The following is a 23,599-nucleotide window of genomic DNA, read 5'->3' as shown; positions in this document are numbered from 1 at the left end:
AACCCGAGGAGAAAATTTTCCTTGTGGGATACAAGTGTTATCCAATGAGGGGAGAGAACGGCATGAAGGGCTGTGTGTGCAGCCAAGGGATGCGCGTGAATGTGGTGACGTAGCACGAGGACAATTGATGCCTGACAAGGGCGGGGGCTGCTAACTCATGGTGCGTTCAAGGAAACTCGTACTTTGTGTTTTTCCTTCCTGTGAAGTCATACCAGTTCGATCTGGTACGAGTTCACGGGTCGGAAGTTACGAGTGGCCGTTATAGGGAACTTTCACAGACAACAGGACGGTAAAAACACGAGCTACGGGTTACCTGGAACGCTACCAAGTCGTAGTTGTGACTTGAAGCTGTAACTTACGGTTTCAAAAGCCTGCCTTGAACACAGCATTAGCCGAAACGGCCGTGCCGCTGTTATCTGCTTTAATATGTTTTAAGGCTTAAATGCCACTCTGTGATTTGTTGCTTTAATATGTAAACATTCAAAAGAAAAACACACTAATGACCTCAGAAATATCTGCAAATGTTTATTCAATTGTGGTGGTGACTCTACAAATCGCAGTTATTTTCAGAACGGCCCCTCAAATGACATTTTCACAGCCAGTCAAATGTCACTTATGACATTTAATTGGCTCCTAAAACGTGGCTGAGTTGGGGTGCCGGTCTCATCATCTATTGTCCATCTCTGCTTTATTATACATGCAACAGGTAGTTTATACTGTCTCTTTACGAAACATTACATTTAATTGCTAAAGTCTGGTGATGCTGGATTACAACACACACAAAAAAACACATGGTCTAAAAACTATTTTTTGGGGCAAACCAATGAATGAATTAGTGTTTATCTCTTTAAACAGTGTGCGACCCGTAGAAGTGCACTTCAGCTATCTTCAGTCTTTACACAGTATCTGACTCTAGCTCAAAAACTGTGCTGTCCGCGTTAAAAATACGCCATCATGCATATTACAGAAAAAAAATCATCAACAAAATATGTGTTCTTTCTACGAGAACAAAAAAAACCTCAAACCATATTTGTTCAGTGGTGAATATCGCTTCAAAAACAATATTAATACAGCAATTCATCCACTCTTTACAGTCATCATCGTCCCCAGACTTTGATTATTGAGTTCATTCACAAAAATAATCCCAGGATATAGTTTTTATGAGTGAACACAGGGTTTAAAAATACGATTTGTAATTCTAAACATATGAACCCCCTATTTAAAAACATTTACTCAGGTACGAAGCTGAAATAAAAACTGCACCTGATTTTCATAAGTGGCAGAATATTCAGGCTTTTGTTAGACTAAAGTTTGGTTGTTTCATGTTTAACAGTCTGAAGTGACCGTTGAACAATTGTACACAACTTCAAGAATTACCATTGCACATGAAGTGATTAGTAAATCAAAGGCGTAGTAGCGACAATTAACCCCTGTCTTGTCAGGAGAGTTGCTGTAGATTGATGCCACTCTCGTGCCTATATCTATGAAATGTGAAGCTAAAGCTCGCAGGTTAGCTCAGCTTAGCTTAGCATAGCATAGGATAAGGCCTGCAAACAAGGGAAAACAGACAACTAGAAACAAATGTCGTGTTAAAAGCTTATAACGAAAATGTTATATGTGACACGCTGCTGCTAGCTTAGTGCTAACACACAAACCAGTGTAAACAGCTGGTTTGAGTGAATTAAGTGAAACATAATTTCTCATTTCACTTTCTAAACTGTTTTTGTTTTTCTTGGCAGCTTTTCATTTACATTTACTGCTTACTGCAGTCGTTTTTACATAAATCTACAAATCACTTAGACTTCCTGTTCATCTGTGTTTAACTGTGCGAGATGTAGGCCTAAGTGTTGTTTTCATAAACTCATGACTTTCCCACAACCGTTAACACAAGTTTACTACCGTAACCATGACGACAAAGGTCCTCTAACCTTAAGGAAGTACTTCTTCAACCCAAACTAAGTTGTTTTTGTGCATAAACTTCAACCGAACTCTGGGCGTTAACCGCAGTTTTTATTGTTAGGCTACCATGAAAACAAAGGTCCGGGTCGACGGCTGCCGCTGGGACGTTCTAATTTATGTAGCCCTGTGGTTGTGTTACGACTTCCGCTAATCGCTAGCTATAACGTTAGGAACATTAGGAACAAACAAAAACTCAGCTAATGAAACATGTGGAAGTTAGATTTTTTAAAATCGTTTTTCATGACAACAAAAGTCTGGGTCGTCGGCTGCCGCTGGGACGTTCTAATTTATGTTGCCCCGCCCACTCGGCCTTCTTTCAGCTGAAACGTGGTTGTGTTACGACTTCCGCTAATCGCTAGCTAGCAACGTTAGGAACAAACAAAAACTCATCTAACGAAACACATGTGGAAGTTGAAACACAAGCGAAAGTGACACCCAGGTTACCATGGAAGTGAAGGTCGTATCTAAGATTGAGTAAAAACGACCTGTAGTATATTTACAGTGTATGACCATATATGGTCATTTAGCTTGGAGCGCTTGTTACAGAAACGGCTCTTTAGCGCCTCTACAGGAAGTTGTTAGCGAGAGGCAGTTTGACTTAGTGATTTAACTTAAAATAAAACAATAACCTGTGTCACTGACCGACAATAATGTCATTGTCAACAAACATGACACGGTCTTTGCATATTTACTGACCAAAGAAGAATAAAAGAGTAAAAGAAAAGTACGACAGTGTGACATTCAAGTAAATTCTTTGCTGTATCCTCTTGTAACAGCATCAACCGGGATGTCGTCAAGGTTAAATACATCATTCCACCTTTAGGCTCACGTTAATATTCATTGAGATTGAACTTGTATCATGTGCCGTAGTCAAATTAAAGCTATCCTTACGTAAGAGTACTGTACCCTACTTTACCTCATGTTAAAGGACTTGAAACTGTAATTTCAGCACATGGTGTAATCCCTCTCTGTATCTTATATTTTTAGGGCATCCAGACAACAAAGAGCCACAACCAGGCTGCTGCTGTATCTCCCTGCTGGAATATGATTCATTAAAAAACACACACAGACACACACAATCCCTCTATGACACACACACACACACACAATCCCTCTATGAACTAAAACTTTAATCACACTTTGAAGTGTGTTTTTTTTAAAGGTCGCTCTAACAACCGCATGCGCTCAGCGTGTTGTTACTGTACATGGTTGTCAGATCTCATTTGGCCGTGGAACATGAAAGACTCTCCGCGCTCTCATCTCTCAGGCCTGCTGACCTCCACGCTGCAGGGCCGCCGCCGAGTCAAGGGCTCGACCTCATTTCACGCTTAACTTATTAACTCAAGAGTTTAACGTCGGTCGAGCCTCGGGTTAAACATTCATACTTTAAAAAAAAAAAAAAAAAACCCAGAGCCCGTGGTCTGACGTGTTCAGGATGATAAACGCAAACAGCACCGATCCTGATGCACGCTAGTGATGGTTGAAGGCGCGTTCACTGACCACTCTTTAGCCAACACACTTTAAGACTCTCTAAGAACGACCCTGATAGGATGAAGATAGCACAGCACAGCCTGACTTTAAAGGGAGGAAGTGCCACATTATTGGTCAGGGGCATGGGAAATACTTGCCTCTCATTGGCCTGTTGGTGTCCCTTTTAAATCATATACATAAGTACAGTTTATCCACACTGCAAAAACTCAAAATCTTACCAAGAACATTTTTCTTATTTCTAGTCAAAACAAATCTCATTATACTTAAAATAAGACTCATCACATAAAAAGTAGCTTGTTTTTAGACACTTTTTACTTCTTTCAAGCAGATTTTCACTAGAAACAATCTGATAATGGGGCAAGTTTTTCTTTCTTATTACAAGCACAAAAAACCTGCTTTCACTGGCAGATTTTTCTACTTATTTCAAGTGAAAATTAGTTTGAAACAAGTGAAAATGATCTAAAAACTACTAATTTTTAGGTGATGAGTCTTATTTTAAGTGGAAAGAGATTAGTTTTGAGTAGAAATGAGACATTTTGACAAGAAATAATACAAATATTCTTGGAAAGATTTGGGGTTTTTGCAGTGCACTGTTATAAATCAGTAACAATAGTAGAGTTTTACGCTACGATATCAGGTAACGTAGTAGAAATGACCCAAAAACATAGACAAACACTTTGTTGTGTACGATCACATGACTGTGACTGGACTGTTCAAGCCTAGAGTGAAAAAAAAACCTCCTTTTTGGTTCTTGATCATCTTCAGTTTTTTTCTGTTTTTGTTTTTCCCTTCAGTAAGACAACAATAGCAAACTGCTGGTAATGTTCAGCAACAGTTTGTGCAGCAGCAGCAACAACAACAAAGGCAGCCTTGTTGCCAAGCTACAAAACCAGAGCTACGAACGAAGAAACGAGTGAGGTAAATGGAAGAAAAAGAAAAAAGATGACGCATCAGGCTTGATAGATAGATAGATAGATAGATGGATTAATAAATAAATAAAGAAGCTGATGATTAACATGACACACATGACATTATTCATCATCCACTGCAGCAAGACATCACAGCGTTTCATGAGTTGGTCACGTCAGAGTCGTCCTGTGCAGATTCCCTGTCTCTGACACACTGAGCACAAACACTGTGAGAGTCAAAGAACACATTTATATGACACTTAATGTCTGTGAATTACACTTAATTATTAATATTAAGATCAATATTTATTAAAAAATGTTACGCTGCGTTGGCTTCAGTGACTTAAACATCAGAGTCAGTGTCAGGCCGTTACAGTGTTGATGTGACTGACATTAAATTAATCTTTATTCTTATTTGAGAAGCTCACAGCCATAAGTGAGAATCTGAAATGTATTAAAACATTAATTAAAATCATAAAAATGTGATTTTATATTTACATCCTGTAACGCTGACATCAAACATCTTAATTTCCATTTCATTTGAATATTTAAGCCACATTTAAGCTTTACAAGTCTTTTGGATGTATAGTAGGCCTATGCAAGTAAACCTGTATGTTTATCCCATTATTCATCTTCTCATTGGTCTAATTTTGTCCATTTCATGTCTGGGATCATCTTCCACTGGAGTCAAGTCTGTGTTTAAAGTCCCTGTAAATTACAGTAAATAAGTCAGACGAGGCTGAACCGGAGACTCAGATCTCCTTCAGCGCTGCCTCATGTTATATTAGGTCTAAAGAAAACGTGTCTCGTCTCTCATCAGCATGCACCCACATGTTACTGAGGCTGATGGATGTTCACACTCATGATCAAAGACAGGGAGGCTGCTGGGATCAACTGTGGGAGCTCCTGGGATTTGACCCTGCAACACTCACGCATGCTAATCGGATGCAGATGCAAGCTAAGTAGCAAAAATAAATAAACACAGGCCGCGGAAAAACTGGAAATGAAACGTCTCTTTTATAGAAATGATGATGTAATTTAAAGGCTGGAGTGCAAATATTTGGTTTGTTTAGTAAAAAAAAAAATACTGCAACATGCTCATGCACCTTGAGTGATCATTTAATGACATTAAAAACAATATTACAAATTCTTTCTTTTGTGTAATTTCTTGGTAAACTTTTTCAACATCATTACAGTGCAACACATTGTCTAAACTGGAGCTTTTTATTTAATTATTCTTTTATTGTTCCTAATCCAAAACATTTTCTAATAAAGTTACATTTGTGTGTGTGTGTTTGAAACTAAAAACTGACATCTCTCGCCCTAATTATCAACATATGCACTATGTACATTATATTGAGTTAAAATATTCACAGAAACACTTCCTTGTCTGGATAGCGGAGACATTAAATTAAATTAAACTGTATCTAAAGCACTAAAGCAAAGCGTGTAAATGGCGACTATAGCGAAGCAAAACAGCTGAGGGTGAAATATCCACGGAAACCCCAGGAGCTCGACCACAAAGACAGAAAAATAAATACACAAATAAATTAAAGACAAAATAGTTGTGTCCACTTTTTCCCTCCGTCCGTCAGTCAGTCATTTTGAGTTTGAGTTTCTCCTGAGAGATTCAGGAGGCCTCGGATTTCCAGACGTCTCCCCCTGCTGGTCTGGGGTCTGTCAGGTGTGAGGTGAGAGGTCGGATCGTCCTACTGTCCCGGCGCCCGGGCGGCTCGCTGCTGCTGCTGCTGCTGCTGCTGCTCCAGCATCGACCGGAGAGCAGGGGACATCATGGTGGGGGACATGGCCGGGGTGAAAGGTCGTAAAGGGTACTGAGCGTTTTTCCCAGGGATGTAAATGCACTGGAAGTATCTCTGTCCTGTGGAGACGGAGGAATAAAAGAGGTTTATTATCCTGAAAACAAACTGAGCTCCAACGTCTAAATACGTCGTTCTTCATGGGTCAGTGTTGAACCTTTAATAAACAAGACTGAAACAAAATTTAAATAATACAATCTTGAAGGGATACGTCATCCAAAATCGATAATTCACCAGTTTTCTCCTCACTGTCATGCCAAGGAAGGGTTTGGAGAACTTTCTGAGTCATCAAAACGCTTTAGGAGTTCCAGGGGGGGTCCGGCTGGTGACGGGTTTTCATATAATGGCGGCGGATAGAGTTCACTTTTGAATCGTCCAAAACACACACTATGAAACATCCAGATACCTCCATACTGCTCGTCTGTACTGACCCAAGTGTCCTGAAGCCGCCACATGGAAAAGTTGTTCGGAAAAAAAAAAGTGATCTCTGTTTGTAGCCTTGTTGTAGCAGTAGCTCCCAGTGGCTCTGTTGATGTTTGTGCGCATGCGCGAGATTTGCTGCGAGATGTTCGTTCGTCGTTGTTGTAAACCATCGGATATATGATGTAAACACGGAAGAACATCTCGGATCAGTACAGACGAGCAGTATGGAGGTATCTGGATGTTTCATATTGTGTGTTTTGGACGATTCAAAAGTGAACTCTATCCGCTGCCATATAAAAATCTGTTGCCAGCTGGACCCCCCCCGGAACTCCTAAAGCGTTTTGATGACTCTGAAAGTTCTCCAAACCCTTCCTTGGCATGACGGTGAGTAGATGATTGGTGAATTATCGATTTTGGGTGAAGTATCCCTTTAATAAACTTCAGGGAGTGTCCGGTTCCATTCAACTCATCTGAAGAGAAATATGTCACCATGAGATGTCGGTTATAAAGGTTAATATCAAACCTCTTTCTCTCTTTTCCCGTAAAAAATAAAGTAAATCTGTATCTGATTCACCTCTCGACATTTAAGTGTTTTCTATTTTGAATAAAGTTCATAAAGTTTGGCAGTTTCAGTCACTTTTACCTGGTTTCTTCTTTTCGGTCGTGTTGTCGTCTTTTTGAGCCTCTTCTGCAAAAAATAAAAAAATATGGATTTCAGTTTCATGTGATTGTGTGACAGTGTGTGTGTGTGTGTTTGGGATAAAGAGTGTGAGTCTCTACATGCATGTGAGGAGGAAAAGGAAGAAAGAGTCTGGAAAAGGAAAAAGAAGTTTCCATCTAACAAACACACGCATACACAACAGCTTCGTCCTCTTTTCAAAGACACGTAATCAAGATCAATAACATCTGTGTTCTTTACAGAAAGTGCAGAAAATTCAAATGTCAGTTTGTTTTTATCTACAATCCATAAAAGGAACATTATTATTCCAAACTAGCTGTCGATTTCTCTGAAGACCGAGCTGCTGTCCTTCGTCTGATCTGTGGAGACTTGAGAACCAACTGGATTCTGTCTGGTGTCCATGAAGCAGTGAAAAGACGTTTTGTCCGTCTTTGTCCCTGTTCACCTGGTTTAAACGTCTCAAACAACCTGAATCAGTGCAGAAAAATAAATAAACCTTTGAAATGAAGTTTAGATCAGAGCAAATCTGAGTTTTATTTGCCCGGTGCAGTGGTTCCCAACCAGAGGACATGAAGGCATCACAAGTGGAATGAGAAATAATTTACAAAACTTTGACCAAATATTAGTGAAAAAATCCTATTCTTAAATATTTTGATAGGGGATAATTCAACATTTTGGCAAATTGGTCCATTGCCATAATCCCTATAGTCATAGCAGTAGGTTTGTTAGCTTTAATTGTCGGTGCAAGCTGTTTTTAGACCGGTGGAGCAGAGCCGTGAGCTGCTCAGAGCTACGCAACGGAGGCTAAAGGGATTTCTTGGTTTCCCTCATCAAACTCATCAAATACACAATCCAACAACTCCAAAACGCTCTGGTGGACAAGTTGTGACCTGCACATTCACCACGCTATGAGATAATAACACAACGTTACCAGACAGAGTTGTTTTTGAGGAAAATACAGAGACTGCTTGATGAAAAACTGTCCCTGAAGGCAACGCGCATCAACGGTTTTGCATGAATTTACCTCTAAAACAACTCTGTCTGGTAACGTTGTGTTATTATCTCATAGCGTGGTGAATGTGCAGGTCACAACTTGTCCACCAGAGCGTTGTGGAGTTGTTGGATTGTGTATTTGATGAGTGTGATGAGACCAAGAGAAAACCAAGAGAAAACCAAGAAATCCCATTAGCCTCCGTAGCGTAGCTCTGAGCAGCTAGTGGCTCTGCTCCGCCGTTCTAAAAACAGCTTGCACCGACAATTAAAGGTAACAAACCTACTGCTATGACTATAGGGATTATGGCAATGGGCCAATTTGCCATAATGTTGAACTATCCCTTTAAATGATCTTTATAAACATGAACTATCAGTATCATTTGTGCAGCTTCCTCCATGTTTGTTGGCCCAGATGTGGAGTTGGGAACCACTGCTCCGGCCGTCGGGAGCTGTGTGACAGTAGAGAAGAGGGGGAGTGAGTCGGGGCGGGGGAGGGGGAGGGGAGGGGAGGGGGGGGTTTCTCCTCCTCTGGATGACTCAATAAGAAGAGATCGCTAATTCCCTCTGTGATGGGTTTTACTTCACGGCTTTAATCAGTCAGATGAGTTTTATTGTTGCTCTATTCATCAAAGGCCGTAATCTGCTCCGATAACTCAGGGCGGCTCAAAAGAAAAGACCTAATCTGGTCTCAATCAGCTCATCTCATTAAATTCTAATCACTAATATTTTCTAATGTCGTTATTAAGGAAGCGTCTCTCGGTGTTGAGTCGACCAGTGGAGGGAGCGGTGGTGGGAGGAGCCCAGTACCTCAGGCCTTACAGGAAGTTCTCTCTGCTCTCTCTACGGACAACAACAACAACAACAACAACAACAAGCATAAAGCGTCACTGTCGACAGGTGAAGCAGTTAATGGCGCCTCTCTGAGTCTGTGGAGTCTGAGCCGCGTCGTCAGTCGTCCAGGAGGCTTCGTCACTAAAGTCGAGGTCGAACCAGCAGGACCGAACCTGAATAATTTGCACTCTTAAAATTTCTTTCCAACTGATCCCCTTGGTTCAGGCTACACATTTGTTCATTGTTTATATGTTTATTATATTTACCCTCCAACAGGAGAAAAGGGACGATGTAAGAGAGATGTGAAAATAAGGACAGGAGTGAAAAAGTGTTTCTTTTATTTCTTCAAATTTACTCTACGGTAACTTTCTTTGAGAATGTATGTTTATATATGTCTCTGCTCCCTGGTGGAGAAGTTGTTGTATACTGTTTGAAAATTGTATATGTGAAATGTTAAATATTGATATGTGGAATCAATAAAAAATGTTAATTAAAAAATAAAAATAAAAAAAATTCTTTCCAAATCAGATTTTTCTTCAAGTTAACGTCCCTATCAGTGTTTTCTTCTAAAAGATAAATATTTTATGATCGACCACCTTCTGTTGCATGATTCTGTTTAAGCCTGCTGCTCAAGAAACTATTGTTATTGTTATTAGATTCCATCAGTTCATTGTTTGCCATTTGTAATCCATTGTTTATTTTAATTCATTGTTCGAAATTTGTCTTTTGTACTCTATACACAAGGCACAACTCTGGTCTCTCCTCCTCGGTGCCTCTAACCCTCCTCTCCTCCATGTGCGTTTGTTTTCAACAACGAAGCCGGTGAGAAATCAATCCATGGAGTGGTGGATAACGTTATTTATCATCTACCATGTTACCATGTGTATATCTGTGTGTGTAGTCTTATCTGTCATAAACAAGAGATTACGGGTTACGGGTTAGCGCGTTACGTTTGTGTGGCGGTGTCGCCATGGAGACGAGAGCTGGGACACCGGGTCGGAGGCTCTGATCTTACAAGGTTGGTTTTCAGCCAAGAGACGCTAGGTGGAAGGCAGAGAGCCTCCATTCTCCCAGGGACTAGGTACAAGTCATTGATTTAACCAGCACTAGGACTCTGAAGCTGGTTAATTAAGGTAAAAAATGTAGAAGAGTTCCTCTTTAAATTCACAACAGATATTTTTGGGGGATTTTTGCCTTTTTAACAGTCGTAAGGAGAGAAAGGACCACAGCCTGAACTCTGGAGGACTGAACCTGAGTGATTTGTACTCTATCGATTTGTTGAATTTCTTTTCAAATGAGATTTTTCTTGAAGTAAATGTCCTTGTCAGGGTTGAATTCTTCCAATGGGTAAATATTTTCTGCTAAGAGATTGTGATTCCTTGGTCGGCCGTCCTTCTGCTGCATGATTCTGTTTAAACCTGCTGCGGAAACTATTGTTATTATTGTTAGATTTCTCTCATCTCGTCCTCTACAACCCAACAGTTGGAGCAGATGTCCGTCCACCCTGCGTCTGGTTTCTGCCTCTTAAATGGACGTTTTTTCCTTCTTCTGCTGTTTCCATGTTGGGATCTGCTGGGTCTCTACTATACTTTATACTATTATAAAGAGAAGGTCTATTTATAGATGTATAATTTCTGTTTCAAATCGGCGCTTTAGAAATAAAATTAACTTGACTCGACTAATTTAATTCCCAGAATCCATGACACCACAGTCTGGTTTTGTTCAGTGGAAGAATTTAGATGTCTGACGATCAATCAACGTCTGTTTTTGTGAAACCAGATGCCACATGTTAAGTTTATCAAACGGTTTAGTCACTAACTGTGTGTTGCTCTGACCATGTGACCCTAACGTCCCTCAGGTAACAACAGACAAGGTGTCCTCAGACCTGACGAAGCCTCCTGGATGAACTCTGAGCTCACAGACGTGTTAATCATTATTTCAGCATCATCATCATTACAGCTGCAGATCAGTAACGTCCTCATACGTACTCGTCTGTGGAGGTTGTTTCTTTTTATCTACAATGTGAGAGGAGGCAAAAAAAAAAAAAAGAGACATGAACTCATCAATGACACACGAACGCAGCAGCACAGATGATTCGCTTCCTGCTGGTGAATCCGTACCTCGAGCCTCTGTCACGGATTTCCTCTCAGCCTTGTCAGCTTTGCCTGGAACAGCAGAGACGGCCCCGTTACCGTCGACGACGACACATCCACCACACATCGCTCTGCATCACTGTGGTGTAGCTACATCTAATATGCTTGTGATATCATCCCCCCTCTCGGTGTAACACAGCCTGACGTGTCTCTAATTAGAACTTCATCATGCAGAAAACAGTCTGTTTAATCACATAATCTGCCCCGGTGTTTTTCAAGAGGTGTGAGTTCCTCTGAAGAGACGTCAGTGACACATCAGCTCGTCTGGGGACTGATCCCCTCTGGAGCCGGAGGAAGTCGAGCAAAACTTCTCTGTCAGACGCTTTAATGTCTCGAGTTTCAGATCGGAATATTTAGAAATCACTTATCACTGAATTTTTACTCTTTATTTATGCAATTATAGAACCATGCTGCCTTTTAATTGACTTTGTGGGGTTATATTTTCATTCTAAATTAATGATTTTACTATGTTTCCTGTTTTTGAAAACAACTGAGACGATTAAGGAAGCAGTATCTTAGCTTAGCTGAGCAACAACACAAAATATTGCAGCCCATAACCACCTGTAACACCACAATTATTGTTACAGTGGTATTTTGTACCTTCTGTTTATCTAACTATAAATCAATGAAATCTTCCTCCAGATGTTGAGCTACTTTAAAGGGGACATATTGTGGAAATATCACTTTTTGAAGGCTCTTTAACATATATTTGGGTGTTTGTCTTGCCTTTTGGCCTTCAAAATGTGAGAATTGACAAAAATATCAGTCATTTTCAGGCTCCTGAGGTTGAAATCCATGTGGTTTTACGAGTTGTTCCCTTGGTTGCCATCCAATGATGTCATTAGTTTTTGAATTTGCATAACCCCACCCCTACCTGTGACTCATTTGCATTTAAAGGGACAGACACTGAAACCAGCCGTTCTGAACAGGGCTGTTTTAAGCAGATGAAAAGAGCTGTGATGTTTGATCCTTGGGGTATTTTGTTGTATGTTACATTGTATGTTACAGACATGTCTTTAAGACACCTGGGAACTATTTTAATTTGTGGAAAAGGGACATAATATGTCTCCTTTAAAGATAAGAGCAGTGTCTTGAGATTATGAGGATTTAAACTCCACAACGTCTCATTTAGGTGGACGAAAATATGATCCCACATGAAAAGCAGCAACATAACACGGATTTAAAACAAACAATGAAACACAGACTGAAACATAAACTTACTTTTCTTGTCTGCCACAGATTTTGCTCTCGACTTGGCTGAAAAGAAGAAAAAGAAGACATTAAAAACAAACATTAAACATTAAAACCAGTGAGTGTGCGGCTGTGAGATCCTGGATGCTGCAGGTAAACCGTTACTCACCTGGTTTCTCCTCTTTGGCCGGAGACGTCGCGTTCGTCCTCTTCACGGCCTCGAGTCTCGACTTCAGTCTGAGCGGCTGAGGACGTGGTTCTGGTTCTGGTTCTGGTTCACACACACATTCACTCATGGATTTAATATTTTGGGGATTTTACATGAAAAAAAAAAGACGACACAGTTGAAATGTCAAGTCGATGGTCTCACCTTTCTTGGATGAAGGTGTTTTGGTTTTGCTCTTGGCAGCTGGAGCGTCTGAGAGGAGCAGAGTGATTAGTTTCCGGTGGTGATTGACTTTAATGTAACTGTGAACCTGAGAGTGAGGAGTCACCTTTCTTCTCAGAGGACGGTTTCCTCTTCTGTTGAGCAGCTGCAGACTCTGAAAGAACAACACACCTGTGATTAGCAGCCTGAATAAACTCTTTTCTTTGTAAAAAGGTGACGAGCTTCACTTTAAAGACAGAGATTCTTTTTAATGGGTTTTCACCTTTCTTTGCAGTTTTGGTTTTCTCCTTCACAGCTGACTCTGTGGAAATAAATTCACACAACCACATATCAATCTTGTTTTTATCACAATTAATGAGCTTCATATTCTACAAAGATGTTGGAGCTATTTTATCTATTGTTAGTATTTAGTGTTGTTTAGTTTCATATTGAGTTTAGTTAGTATTTAGATTTGGCTATTATGAATTTATTTGTTTGATTTAATCATAAGATTTTGTTAGTATTCTGTGAGTTTATTATTTGTTTAGTTTAGGTGTTCTCCTGTTTATTATTTATGTTTAGGGGCCATCACCTTTCTTCGCTGGAGGACTTTTGATTTTCTCTTCTTTTGGAGCCGATTCTGCCAAAACAAATACATAATGAGTTCATTTTATTCATCAAGACATGTAGATCCATAGTTAAAGGTCCCATACCCAGATTTTAAACATAAAGAATAATAATAATAATGTCAATAGAGCCTGAAGCTGCTTTTTATCACACTACACATGGACATCTACCTTTATACTGTATGGAGCTTTAACACAAACATCTACCTTTATACTGTATGGAGCTTTAACACAAACATCTACCTTTATACTGTATGGAGCTTTAACACAAACATCTACCTTTATACTGTATGGGATCGTTAGTTAATGACTGACCTTTCTTTTCAGTGGCTGCTTTGACTTCGCAGCATCTAAACTTGGCAAATGTGTTGATTCATGTTTTTCATATCCGACTCACTCATGTGTAAATCTGTGTGACTGTTTATAGCAAAGCAAAAGCTCCAATTTTCTGCCTATGTCATTGACAACAACAACACCAACAATAACAACACTGTTAGAGTGTGAAGCAGTAAAAACACCAAATTAGCCGCCTGTAAACATAAATTACCTTTCTTTGTTTTGTCTTTGACCGCTGCTGCCTCTGAGGGGATAATTGGAGTGAAATGGCCATGCAGAGTTAATTTTCCATAATGAATACATTCATACAGCACACTATGTCATTGTACATCAGCGCTAAGTGCTGCAGCTGGAGTTAGTTACAGGGAATATTCCAGTTAGCTGACAAATTTAGCATTTAGTGTGTGAGGGGACTCGTACGGCACCTTTGTCTGAATCAGCACTCTTTGTTTTCTTCTTTGCAGCTGCAAAATTGTCACATATTAATTACTGTGTCATTCACTGCAGCAATTAAGAGAAAAATATTTATGTTTTTAATTATTAAGTAATCACATCACACGTACCTTTCTTTGCAGGAGCAGCCTTCACTTCTTCCTCCACAGTCACAGCGTCTTTAATGAGAGTTTAACATTTTTATACCTCAGTGATTCATTCATATCTACATTTGTTATCAATAAAGGGATAGTTCAACATTTTTGCAAATCCTCCTCTCACCATAATCCCTACAGTCATAGCAGTAGGTTCATCACCTTTGATTATCGGTGCATGTTGTTTTGAGATCGGCGGGGCAGAGACGTGAGCTGCTCAGTGAACACAATGGAGGTAAACAGTACAGGTCCCCTGTCCTTCATCAAACTCGTCAAATACACAATCCAACAACTCCACAACGCTCTGGTGGACAAGTTGTGACCTGCACATTCACTACGCTATGAGATAATCATGTAACATTAGAGACAGAGTTGTTTCAGAGGCAAATGCAGCCGGAACTACATTCAGACACGGCTGCTGGGCGGAGGGATTTCAAAAGCACAAAGTAGTTCAGAATATTTGCTTCATGTGTCGTAATGTTACATAATTATACATGATTATCTCATAGCGTGGTGAATGTGCAGGTCACAACTTGTCCACCAGAGCGTTGTGGAGTTGTTGGATTGTGTATTTGATGAGTTTGATGAGGGACAGGGGACCTGCACCGTTCACCTCCATTGTGTTCACTGAGCAGCTCACGTCTCCTACTGCTATGACTATAGGGATTATGGTGAGAGGAGAATTTGCCAAAATGTTGAACTATCCCTTTACCTTTTATGTTATGATCTTGTATGTGTAAAAAAATGTTTTCAAATAAACTACCACACTCTTCCTCACCGTGCGCCACAGCTGCAGCCGGCTGAGCTTCAGCAGCTGGAGTCTGGACCTCAGGAGCCGCTGGTTCGGGGGCGTCGGCCGGGACCGGTTCAGCTGCTGCAGCTGGTTCTGGTTGAGGCTGCGTCGCCGGCTGCGGTGGTGGTGGCGGCGGATACGGTTGTGGATACGGTTGATACTGTGCGTAGAGCGGCGGCTGCCCCGGTGCAGGCGGAGGCTGCTGCTGGTAAACAGGATGCATCTGTGGCGCTCCGGGGTGGACGGTCAGAACAGGAGCGGACGGAGCTGAAAATACGAAACGATATATTTTTATTTATTATCAGGAGAAACGGAGGAAGTATACGATCATATTGATTGACAATAAAACTACATGGAGTCTTTTAGTGACGTTGTATCACTGATAAATACCTGACATGGTGGGAGGAGGGTACGGGTTGTCTGTGACGATGTGATGAACTGAAGGATGAAAGAGTTTGTGTCACATTTTAACAGGATTAATTATAGAAATCTGTTTCTTTACAAACTTCATGCCACATTTTAACATCTCTATTTACAGAAATCAGTTTTTTTTCCAACTGCCTCCATCTTCTTTGCCACTTACCGTACCAGCCGGGCGGGGAGGGGCAGTAGACCGGTGCAGGTCTGCAGGGCCCAACTGAAACACACAGAAAAAGAAACGCACAGTTTGGTTTCAGTGCAACAAAGTTATCACATATTTTTCCTCCCATTTCTTTTAAATTATTCACCTTCCTGTCCAGATTCTGGAGCGTCCTCTTGTTTTTTGGTCACTGGCTCTGTCAATGAAAACAAGTCAGACTCATGTGCTCATACAGTACAGTATGTACTTTCATCACAGAATGAGTAATAATAAGAAAAGCTAATGACCTGCTTTGGGTGTCTTGGTCTTCTCCTCTCTCTTGGTTTCTTATTGTTGAATTAAAATAGAAATCATTCATTAAAAATGTGCAAAATTGTGACAGAAACAGTGAAAATGTGTCAGGTTCAACATTCACATTATCGTCACAATGAGTGTCAGTACCTCTGAACATAGGAAACCTAGTAGTAGTTCGGACCCTCTTGACCTTGGGCTGCAGACCTGGCATCCTGGGCAGACCTGAATACAACACACACACACACAGATTCTCATTTATTTATTATTTATTGTTAAATATTGATTAACACATTTATAGTCGTGGGGTTCTGTAGAGTTCAGTGTTACCTTTCCTTGGTGCCTTCTCCTCTGTCTTCCCAGTTTCAGGGTCTAAAATTGAAAAAAATAACAAAGTAAAAGCTTAATCAAACTTTTCATTATCATTATGAAAGTGACACTGTTGATTCATATTTGTATTCTTGTCTGGTGTCTCTAAAGGTCTGTGTCGTCACCTTTCTTCCTCCTCACAGCTGAAACTCTCCTGGGACCCTCTGAAACACAGACTCAAAGTTACAACAGACAGGCAGCAGGACACAGACACAGGCCTGTTTTTGTTTTTCAACCAACCTGAAGTTCATATTCTACCAGTATCAGAAGATATAAAAGATCATTCAAAGAGAAAATCTTGAGTCCAACCTTTCTGCTACTGAAATTAATCTGGATGCAACAGGTGTAAAACTAAAAATACAAAATAAAAATAAACTGTACGAAGCCCAGGCCTGTTTTCTACACATCTAGATTGTGATGTGATTATAATTAAGTAATGTTACGTTCACTGCTTTTGTTTTGATCTTATTTGACTATCTACTTGTATATATATATATATACTGTATTTTTTTTGTTGTTGTTGTTACTTTCACTATACATGGATGAGAGAAGGCACTGTATGTTCAGTATGTGTATAGGATGACTGATGCACAGTCGGGGGGTTTGGATGGTGGTTTGTTTCTGTTTCTATTTCTTTGTGAATACAGAGAGCACTTGTATGTTGTCTATGTTTTGTCCGATAAAAATCAATAAAATCTACAAGTAATCTATTAATCTATAAGTAATGCTACGTTATGCAAGTTAAGGTGTCATGTAAATTTAAACAGTTTTCACTAATCAAAGCCCTCTGATCCATATTATTGTCTCTGTCACATATAAAGTCCCTTATTGTGGATATTATATTTGAAAAGTGCAGGAAAATCACAGAAAACAACTCTTTAACCTAATTTTGTTTAAATGACTGAATGACTTTACTTTCATTCTTATAATAAACACCTGTTTTAATCTGCTGGCATCTCTGGGTCTCTGTTTCATTAGTGTCTAACATGAGATTAAAGAGTTAAATCTCTCCACTGACTGTGATGAACATGTGGTGTGAGTTTTTCAGACCTTTCTTCTCTGAGGTCTTGGTCACAGACTCTTTGCTCTTGGCCTCGTTCACACAGGAACAAACTGAAACCACAGAGAATCACAGACACTTCAACTCTCACACTGAATTCACACGCTATTATGATGATTAATAATAATAATAATAATAATAATATAAAACATGTGGAGTCTCTGACCGGCGGCTGCTTCCTCCTCCGGTTCAGACAGAGGCTTGATCACGTCCACCGTCGCCTTCTCCTCGTCGTCGTCGTCTTCGTCGTACTCCTCTTTCTTATCCTCCGGCTCATCCACAGATTTATGAGTCTCAGCCGCCGCCGGCTCTTCGTCGTCTCCCTCATCATCATCATCATCATCATCATCATCATCATCCTCCAGAGCAGCAGGGTGACTGGAAACTGAGGGTGAAAGCAGCAGCAACATGGATTAGTATTTATTAATATCTGATTCACTCACAGCTGTGGATGAAATGAATTAGCAGCAGCTCAGTTTTCATAATGAGTTTATATTTCTCTGTCGTTCAGGAGGAACAAATGATTTTTTTGTGTTTCACGTTAAAGGGATAGTTCACCCTAGAATGATATTTCGCTCATTATCTACTCACCCTCATGTTGACTAAGGGCTGGAAGAAGTTTCAGAGTCCTCCGTCCCTTCTCTGAGTTACAGGGGGTCTCGGCATAGCAGTGCATGTCCATATAACGGTTGTAAAGGGACACCAGAGCTCTTCGTAAAAAAACACACACAAAAAAACATCCAAATACCTCCATGCTGCTCGTATGTAATGTCCGTCTTGTGCTGAAGCCCCAAATTGCGTAATTGTCCCGAAAAAAATTAAATAAGTCTATATTTTAAGCTTGTTTGTAGCGGAAGCTTCTCGAAGCTCCTCTTCCTGGTCCGTCCAAATCTCGCGTGATTTGCGCCGGCGTCAGTGCGGTTACTGCGAATCACGCGAGATTTGGACGGACCAGGAAGAGGAGCTTCGAGAAGCTTCCGCTACAAACAAGCTTAAAATATAGACTTATTTAATTTTTTTCGGGACAATTACGCAATTTGGGGCTTCAGCACAAGACGGACATTACATACGAGCATCATGGAGGTATTTGGATGTTTTTTTGTGTGTGTTTTTTTACGAAGAGCTCTGGTGTCCCTTTACAACCGTTATATGGACATGCACTGCTACGACAAGACCCCCTGTAACTCAGAGAAGGGACGGAGGACTCTGAAACTTCTTCCAGCCCTTAGTCCACATGAGGGTGAGTAGATAATGAGCGAAATATCATTCTAGGGTGAACTATCCCTTTAACTCTAACGTGTTTTCAAGAAGCTCCAGACTCTGATGGCGGATGGAAACGGTGTCATGCAAACGTTTGGGCACCCCTGGTCAAAATGTCTGTTAATGTGAACACAGTTAAAGCAAGTGGAAGATGAAATGATCTCCAAAAGGCATGAAGTTAAACATGAAGATGGATAAAGATAGATAAAGACTTTATTGATCCCTTGGGGAAGTCGCCTCAGGAAATTCCAGTTCCAGTTGCAGCGCCGTTGTGATAAGAGAAAAGAAGGAGAGAATACGCACAAAAAACACAACACAATTCTAACAAAAAAATAGTGACTAATGTCAAATATCAGTATCAATATGGTCCAGCGGCCAAAAAAAGCCCAACTAACAATGTGCAAATAACAAATAAACAGTTAAAACATGTGCAAGGTAGCAGCAGCTGCATCGTCCTATAAGTGACTTATTATTCAAATGACCAAAAACTAAATAAATAATAATAATAAATAGTGAGTCTCGAGTATTATTTTAGTTTTCTACAGTTTTACAGTGAAAAAGAGAAACAAAACAAACTTTGACAAAGGTATCAGGCAAGATATTTACTATTTACACGGTTACTAGCTACTAACTATGCAGGGGGGGCAAACCTTTTCCTTTTCTGTCATTTTGAAAATGTAAAAGATGAAAATAAAACAAATATATATATACATAGTTTAAAATGTAAAGGGAATGGAGTCATCTGTAACTTGATGCCTTCACCTGCTGCAGCTGGTTGTGGTTGAGGCTGCATCACGGGCTGCAGTGGCGGCGGCGGCGGCGGTGGATACGGTTGAGACTGTGTGTAGAGCTCTAGGAATGTGGGAAGGGAATGTGTCATGTGTAACTTTCTACCTTTTGGAGATCATTTCATCTTCCACTTGCTTTAACTGTTCACATTAACAGACATTTGGACCAGAGGGGGCCCGAACTTTTGCACGACACTGTAACTGAACTAAACTCTGTCGTATACAAAAGAAAAATGAAAAGTTAAAATCAGTTAAATCTGTTCTGTTGAATATAACTGTGGAAAACAATTGATAATGTGTGCTACATAAGTTAAAGCTCTTATAGATTTGAGTGATGCTTCTGAAAATGATTTGATAGTGTATGAAACGAGGTTTAATGTATAAAAAGTCCATGAAACAGCGAACACTGCAGAAAGATCCTGTAGAATTACTCAGTATCTTTACATCTTTATCTGTATCTCATGTTGTGTAAAACACAGAAACAACGGTGGAGCTGAAACTCACGGATTTCTGCTGCTTCAGCCTCCACGCTCTGATCTTCATCATCAGTCTGACTGAGCTCATCATCATCATCCTCATCGTCGTCATCGTCATCTGCCTCGGCCTTTACTGCCTCCTCCTGGACAGAGAGGGCTGCTGCAGTGGTGGCTACACACACACACACACACACACACACAAAGTACAGTGTAAATGTCAAACGTTTCCTTATATTGCTAATTAATCATTAAACTATCATAAAACATCAATATATGACATATGTACAACACAGAACACTGCATATCCACATTTTTATTTTTCTATAATATATCATTGATATTGATCTATTATTATAACATGGAAAACCTACAGTGGATGAGTGGATTAACATCATTTATGACAAGATGGAAAGAATGACTTTTGCCATAAAACTTGAACAAGGCCTGTTTTTGAAAAGATGGATGAGGTATGTCACCGGTTCAACAATCGTTTTTCTAACGCCATGTCTTATGTCCATTTCCCCCCTTTTTTTACCCTTTTTAACCCTTTTGTATTGGTGTTTTTTGTTTTAGTATCAGACATGTGCACCTCAGCATTCCTGTTCTAGGGAGTTTAGTTCTTACTTTTGCATTTTGTAAATTTCATCTTCTGTATTGTTGAGGGAGGACCGATCATCTTTATCTGTATCTGTTTTATCTGTAGTGTTTGTGGAGCTGCGGTGTATTGCTGTGTGATTCAGTTGTAACTGACAGATGAATGGATGAGAACGGTGAATTCTGTGAATGAACATGTGAACGATGGTAAACCATCAGAGTAAAAAGAGAATTGAAAGTAAAATTATTCTAGTATTGATTATAAAAAAGGATCATTTGAATGGAAACCCTGACAGCCAATCAGAAGCCTGTACAGTAAGACTGTGCTATAGACCGAATCGCCTTGTTGTTTACATTCTACTTCCGGGTAGAAAACCAGCACGTAATTTGAATGAGATCAATAGTAACGAACGAGAGTTTAGCTATATACAATATATCATATTTGTCACGCCCTATCACCGTTTAGACAAATCTGAAATGATTGAAGAAACATTACTATTTCTGTGTGTGTGTTTTGTGTTGCTATGTGTTGTATTTATTCAGTTTGGGGGAATCACAGTGTCTAGAAAGCATCAGTGGCTGCAGCTGACAGGGACAGCTAACGGCGGTAGCTAAGCTAACACCAGGACGTCAGCTGTTAAAACCCTCCCGTTGTCGGACACGACATGAAACTACTCCAGTTAGCTCAATCATGTTGTAACTCAGATATCTGCTGGAGAAAATATTTTTTCATGGACCGTTTATTGAGTCACTGAGTTATTAAAGTTCAACAGGTAGCTAACCGTTAGCCCGGCTAATCTATGATAACCATGACTAATTACAAAAATGTGCACACGTAAATAGTAATGTTTGTCCAATCACTGGTTTTATAAACTTAACAAACATCAGATTAGTCTAAACGGTGATATAGTAACATGAAAAAGTAGATATATATAGCGAAACTCTCGTCCGTCACTATTGTTCTCATGCTGGTTTTCTACCCGGAAGTAGCTGTAAACAACAAGGCGATTCGTCCTATAACTCACAGTGAGATGAGACTTTACCTGCGATCAAGATGTCGTCATCATCTTCATCATCATCATCTCCCTTATCATCATCATCATCATCATCGTCCACGCCAGCTAACGACTCTGGTGTGATTTCATGTTTGAGTTCATCTTCGTCGTCTCTGTCGATGTCGACCAGCGCGTCTTTGAGGTCTTCGTCCAGCTCGAAGGTGAACTCAAAGGAGCTGGTATCGAGATCTTCATCGTATTTATCATCATCATCGTCATCATCGTCATCATCATCATCATCATCATCGCCTTTGTCCGACGTGTCGTAGGAGACGTCGCTGCTGAAAACCGTCTCTCCCACAGATTCATCGTCGCCGTCGTCGTCATCGGTTTTAAGAGTAACAACGACGTCGTCTTCTCCGTCGTCTTCGTCGCCTAGGACTCCGCTGTCGGTGCTGTCAGCAGGACGGACGCCATCTTCCTTCTCGTCTTCATCGTCGTCATCATCATCTAAATCCTTCTCAACGACATCATCGAGTTTGTCGTGATCATCGTCGAGGTCGAGGTCGATGTGGAAGTCTTTGCCGAGGTCGAGGTCGCTGTCCTCCTCCTCCTCCTCCTCCTCGTCTTCATCGTCTGCGAAGTGGTCGGAGGAGGCGACGGAGATGTGTTCATCTTCATCATCATCATCATCATCATCCTCCTCCTCCTCATCATCATCATCTTCATCAGTGTCTTCAGGAGCTTTGATATCGTCGTCGTCGTCCAGATCTCTGTGGTCGTCGTCTTCCTCAGCAGACAGAGGAGGAGGAAGAAGCTCCTCCTCTTCATCCTCCTCCTCTTCCTCAGCGAGTTTATGATCGTCAATATCATCGTCGTCTTCCTCCTCATCCTCAGTAGCTATGGCAACGGGAGGAAGTTCGAGCTCCAGATCTTCATCATCGCTGTCTGCTGCAATGACGCCGTCGCTATCAGAAGTTGCGACGCCCTCAGCTAGTCTGTCGTCTTCATCGTCGTCGTCGTCCTTCTCCTCCTCTTCCTCGTCGCTGGAGAGAAGCTCAGAGTCGCCGACGTCCGAGGAGTCAGTGAAGGCATCGTCGCCTTCATCCTCATCTTCATCCTCATCTTCATCGTGTTCTTCTTCGTCTTTCTCGTCGTCGTCGTCTTCATCGGGCAGAGCGACGTCGTCGTCTTCATCGCTGTCCTCGACGTCGACGGGTTCGTCCGAGTCGGAGTCGGGAGAAACCGCCGACTCTTCGTCGTCAGAGGAGGAAACGGGTTTAGGAGAAACTTCATCATCATCCTCGTCTTCATCTTCATCATCATCATCGTCCTCTTCATCAACAGCAGCTGCAGGTTCCTCAGTGGACTCTTTCACATCATCATCGTCATCATCATCATCAGCCTCATCTTCATCATCCTCCTCATCCTCATCCTCAGCAGCGTCTTCCTTCTCTTCCTCATCATCATCATCTTCATCATCATCGTCTTCGTCCACCTCCGCTGCTGCCTCCTCTTTCAATTCAAGTTCATCTTCTTCTTCATCTGCCTCCTCCTCCTCCTCCTCCACAGCAGCCGCTCCCTCTTCTTCTTCTTCTTCCTCCTCATCTTCAACTCCTCCTTCCTCCTCCTCCTCCACTCCCTCCTCTTCCTCCACTCCTTCTTCTTCCTCCTCCTCCTCCTCCTCCTCCTCATATTCTTCATCCTCATACTCCTCCTCCTCTTCATACTCCTCTTCCTCCTCTAGTTCTTCCCCCTCTTCTGCATATTCCTCCTCCTCCTCCTCCTCAGCAGCCTCTTCTTTGTCTCCCTCCTCCTCCTCCTCCTCCTCCTCCTCTTCCTCCTCCTCTACAACTTCAGCCACTGGTTTTTTCTTCTTTACTTGCATCTCTATTACTGTAAAAAAAAAAAAAAATCATGTCCATGTTAGAGATCAAATCTCCTCATTGGATGTTTAAGAGATCGGCCTGTTTGTAAATAAGACTATAAATAAAACTAAAGTGAGGTTAAGGGTTAACTAAGATCTGTGGTA

At 40.9% G+C, this 23,599-nt stretch overlaps 1 protein-coding gene across 4 annotated transcripts in view; it reads right to left on the bottom strand.

Moving 5' to 3' along the window:
- Positions 1-512: 512 nt before the first annotated feature.
- LOC146961281 (uncharacterized) overlaps positions 513-23,599 on the bottom strand; it is a 34,801-nt gene continuing 11,714 nt past the window's right edge. For all 4 annotated transcript variants that reach the window (XM_085771632.1, XM_085771633.1, XM_085771634.1 and 1 more), the window contains 25 exons: positions 21,616-23,463; positions 20,007-20,150; positions 17,621-17,839; positions 17,445-17,507; positions 16,520-16,558; positions 16,356-16,397; positions 16,176-16,250; positions 16,022-16,060; positions 15,883-15,930; positions 15,738-15,791; positions 15,545-15,592; positions 15,140-15,421; positions 14,338-14,385; positions 14,200-14,238; positions 13,986-14,018; positions 13,405-13,452; positions 13,096-13,134; positions 12,940-12,987; positions 12,816-12,863; positions 12,615-12,716; positions 12,476-12,511; positions 11,222-11,266; positions 11,090-11,116; positions 7,242-7,286; positions 513-6,237 (listed from right to left, as the gene is read on the bottom strand). In XM_085771632.1, coding sequence (XP_085627758.1) covers positions 6,068-6,237; positions 7,242-7,286; positions 11,090-11,116; positions 11,222-11,266; positions 12,476-12,511; positions 12,615-12,716; positions 12,816-12,863; positions 12,940-12,987; positions 13,096-13,134; positions 13,405-13,452; positions 13,986-14,018; positions 14,200-14,238; positions 14,338-14,385; positions 15,140-15,421; positions 15,545-15,592; positions 15,738-15,791; positions 15,883-15,930; positions 16,022-16,060; positions 16,176-16,250; positions 16,356-16,397; positions 16,520-16,558; positions 17,445-17,507; positions 17,621-17,839; positions 20,007-20,150; positions 21,616-23,463 — 3,629 coding nt within the window. In that variant the 3' untranslated portion in view covers positions 513-6,067. The remainder of the gene's footprint in view (positions 6,238-7,241; positions 7,287-11,089; positions 11,117-11,221; positions 11,267-12,475; positions 12,512-12,614; positions 12,717-12,815; positions 12,864-12,939; positions 12,988-13,095; positions 13,135-13,404; positions 13,453-13,985; positions 14,019-14,199; positions 14,239-14,337; positions 14,386-15,139; positions 15,422-15,544; positions 15,593-15,737; positions 15,792-15,882; positions 15,931-16,021; positions 16,061-16,175; positions 16,251-16,355; positions 16,398-16,519; positions 16,559-17,444; positions 17,508-17,620; positions 17,840-20,006; positions 20,151-21,615; positions 23,464-23,599) is intronic.

Source organism: Trachurus japonicus, chromosome 24, assembly GCF_045865225.1.
Source record: "Trachurus japonicus isolate A0001 chromosome 24, Traja_1.0".
Classification (NCBI taxonomy): Eukaryota; Metazoa; Chordata; class Actinopteri; order Carangiformes; family Carangidae; genus Trachurus; species Trachurus japonicus.
The sequence above is the reverse complement of the archived record's forward strand: the minus strand, read 5'-3'. Positions and strand labels throughout refer to the sequence as shown.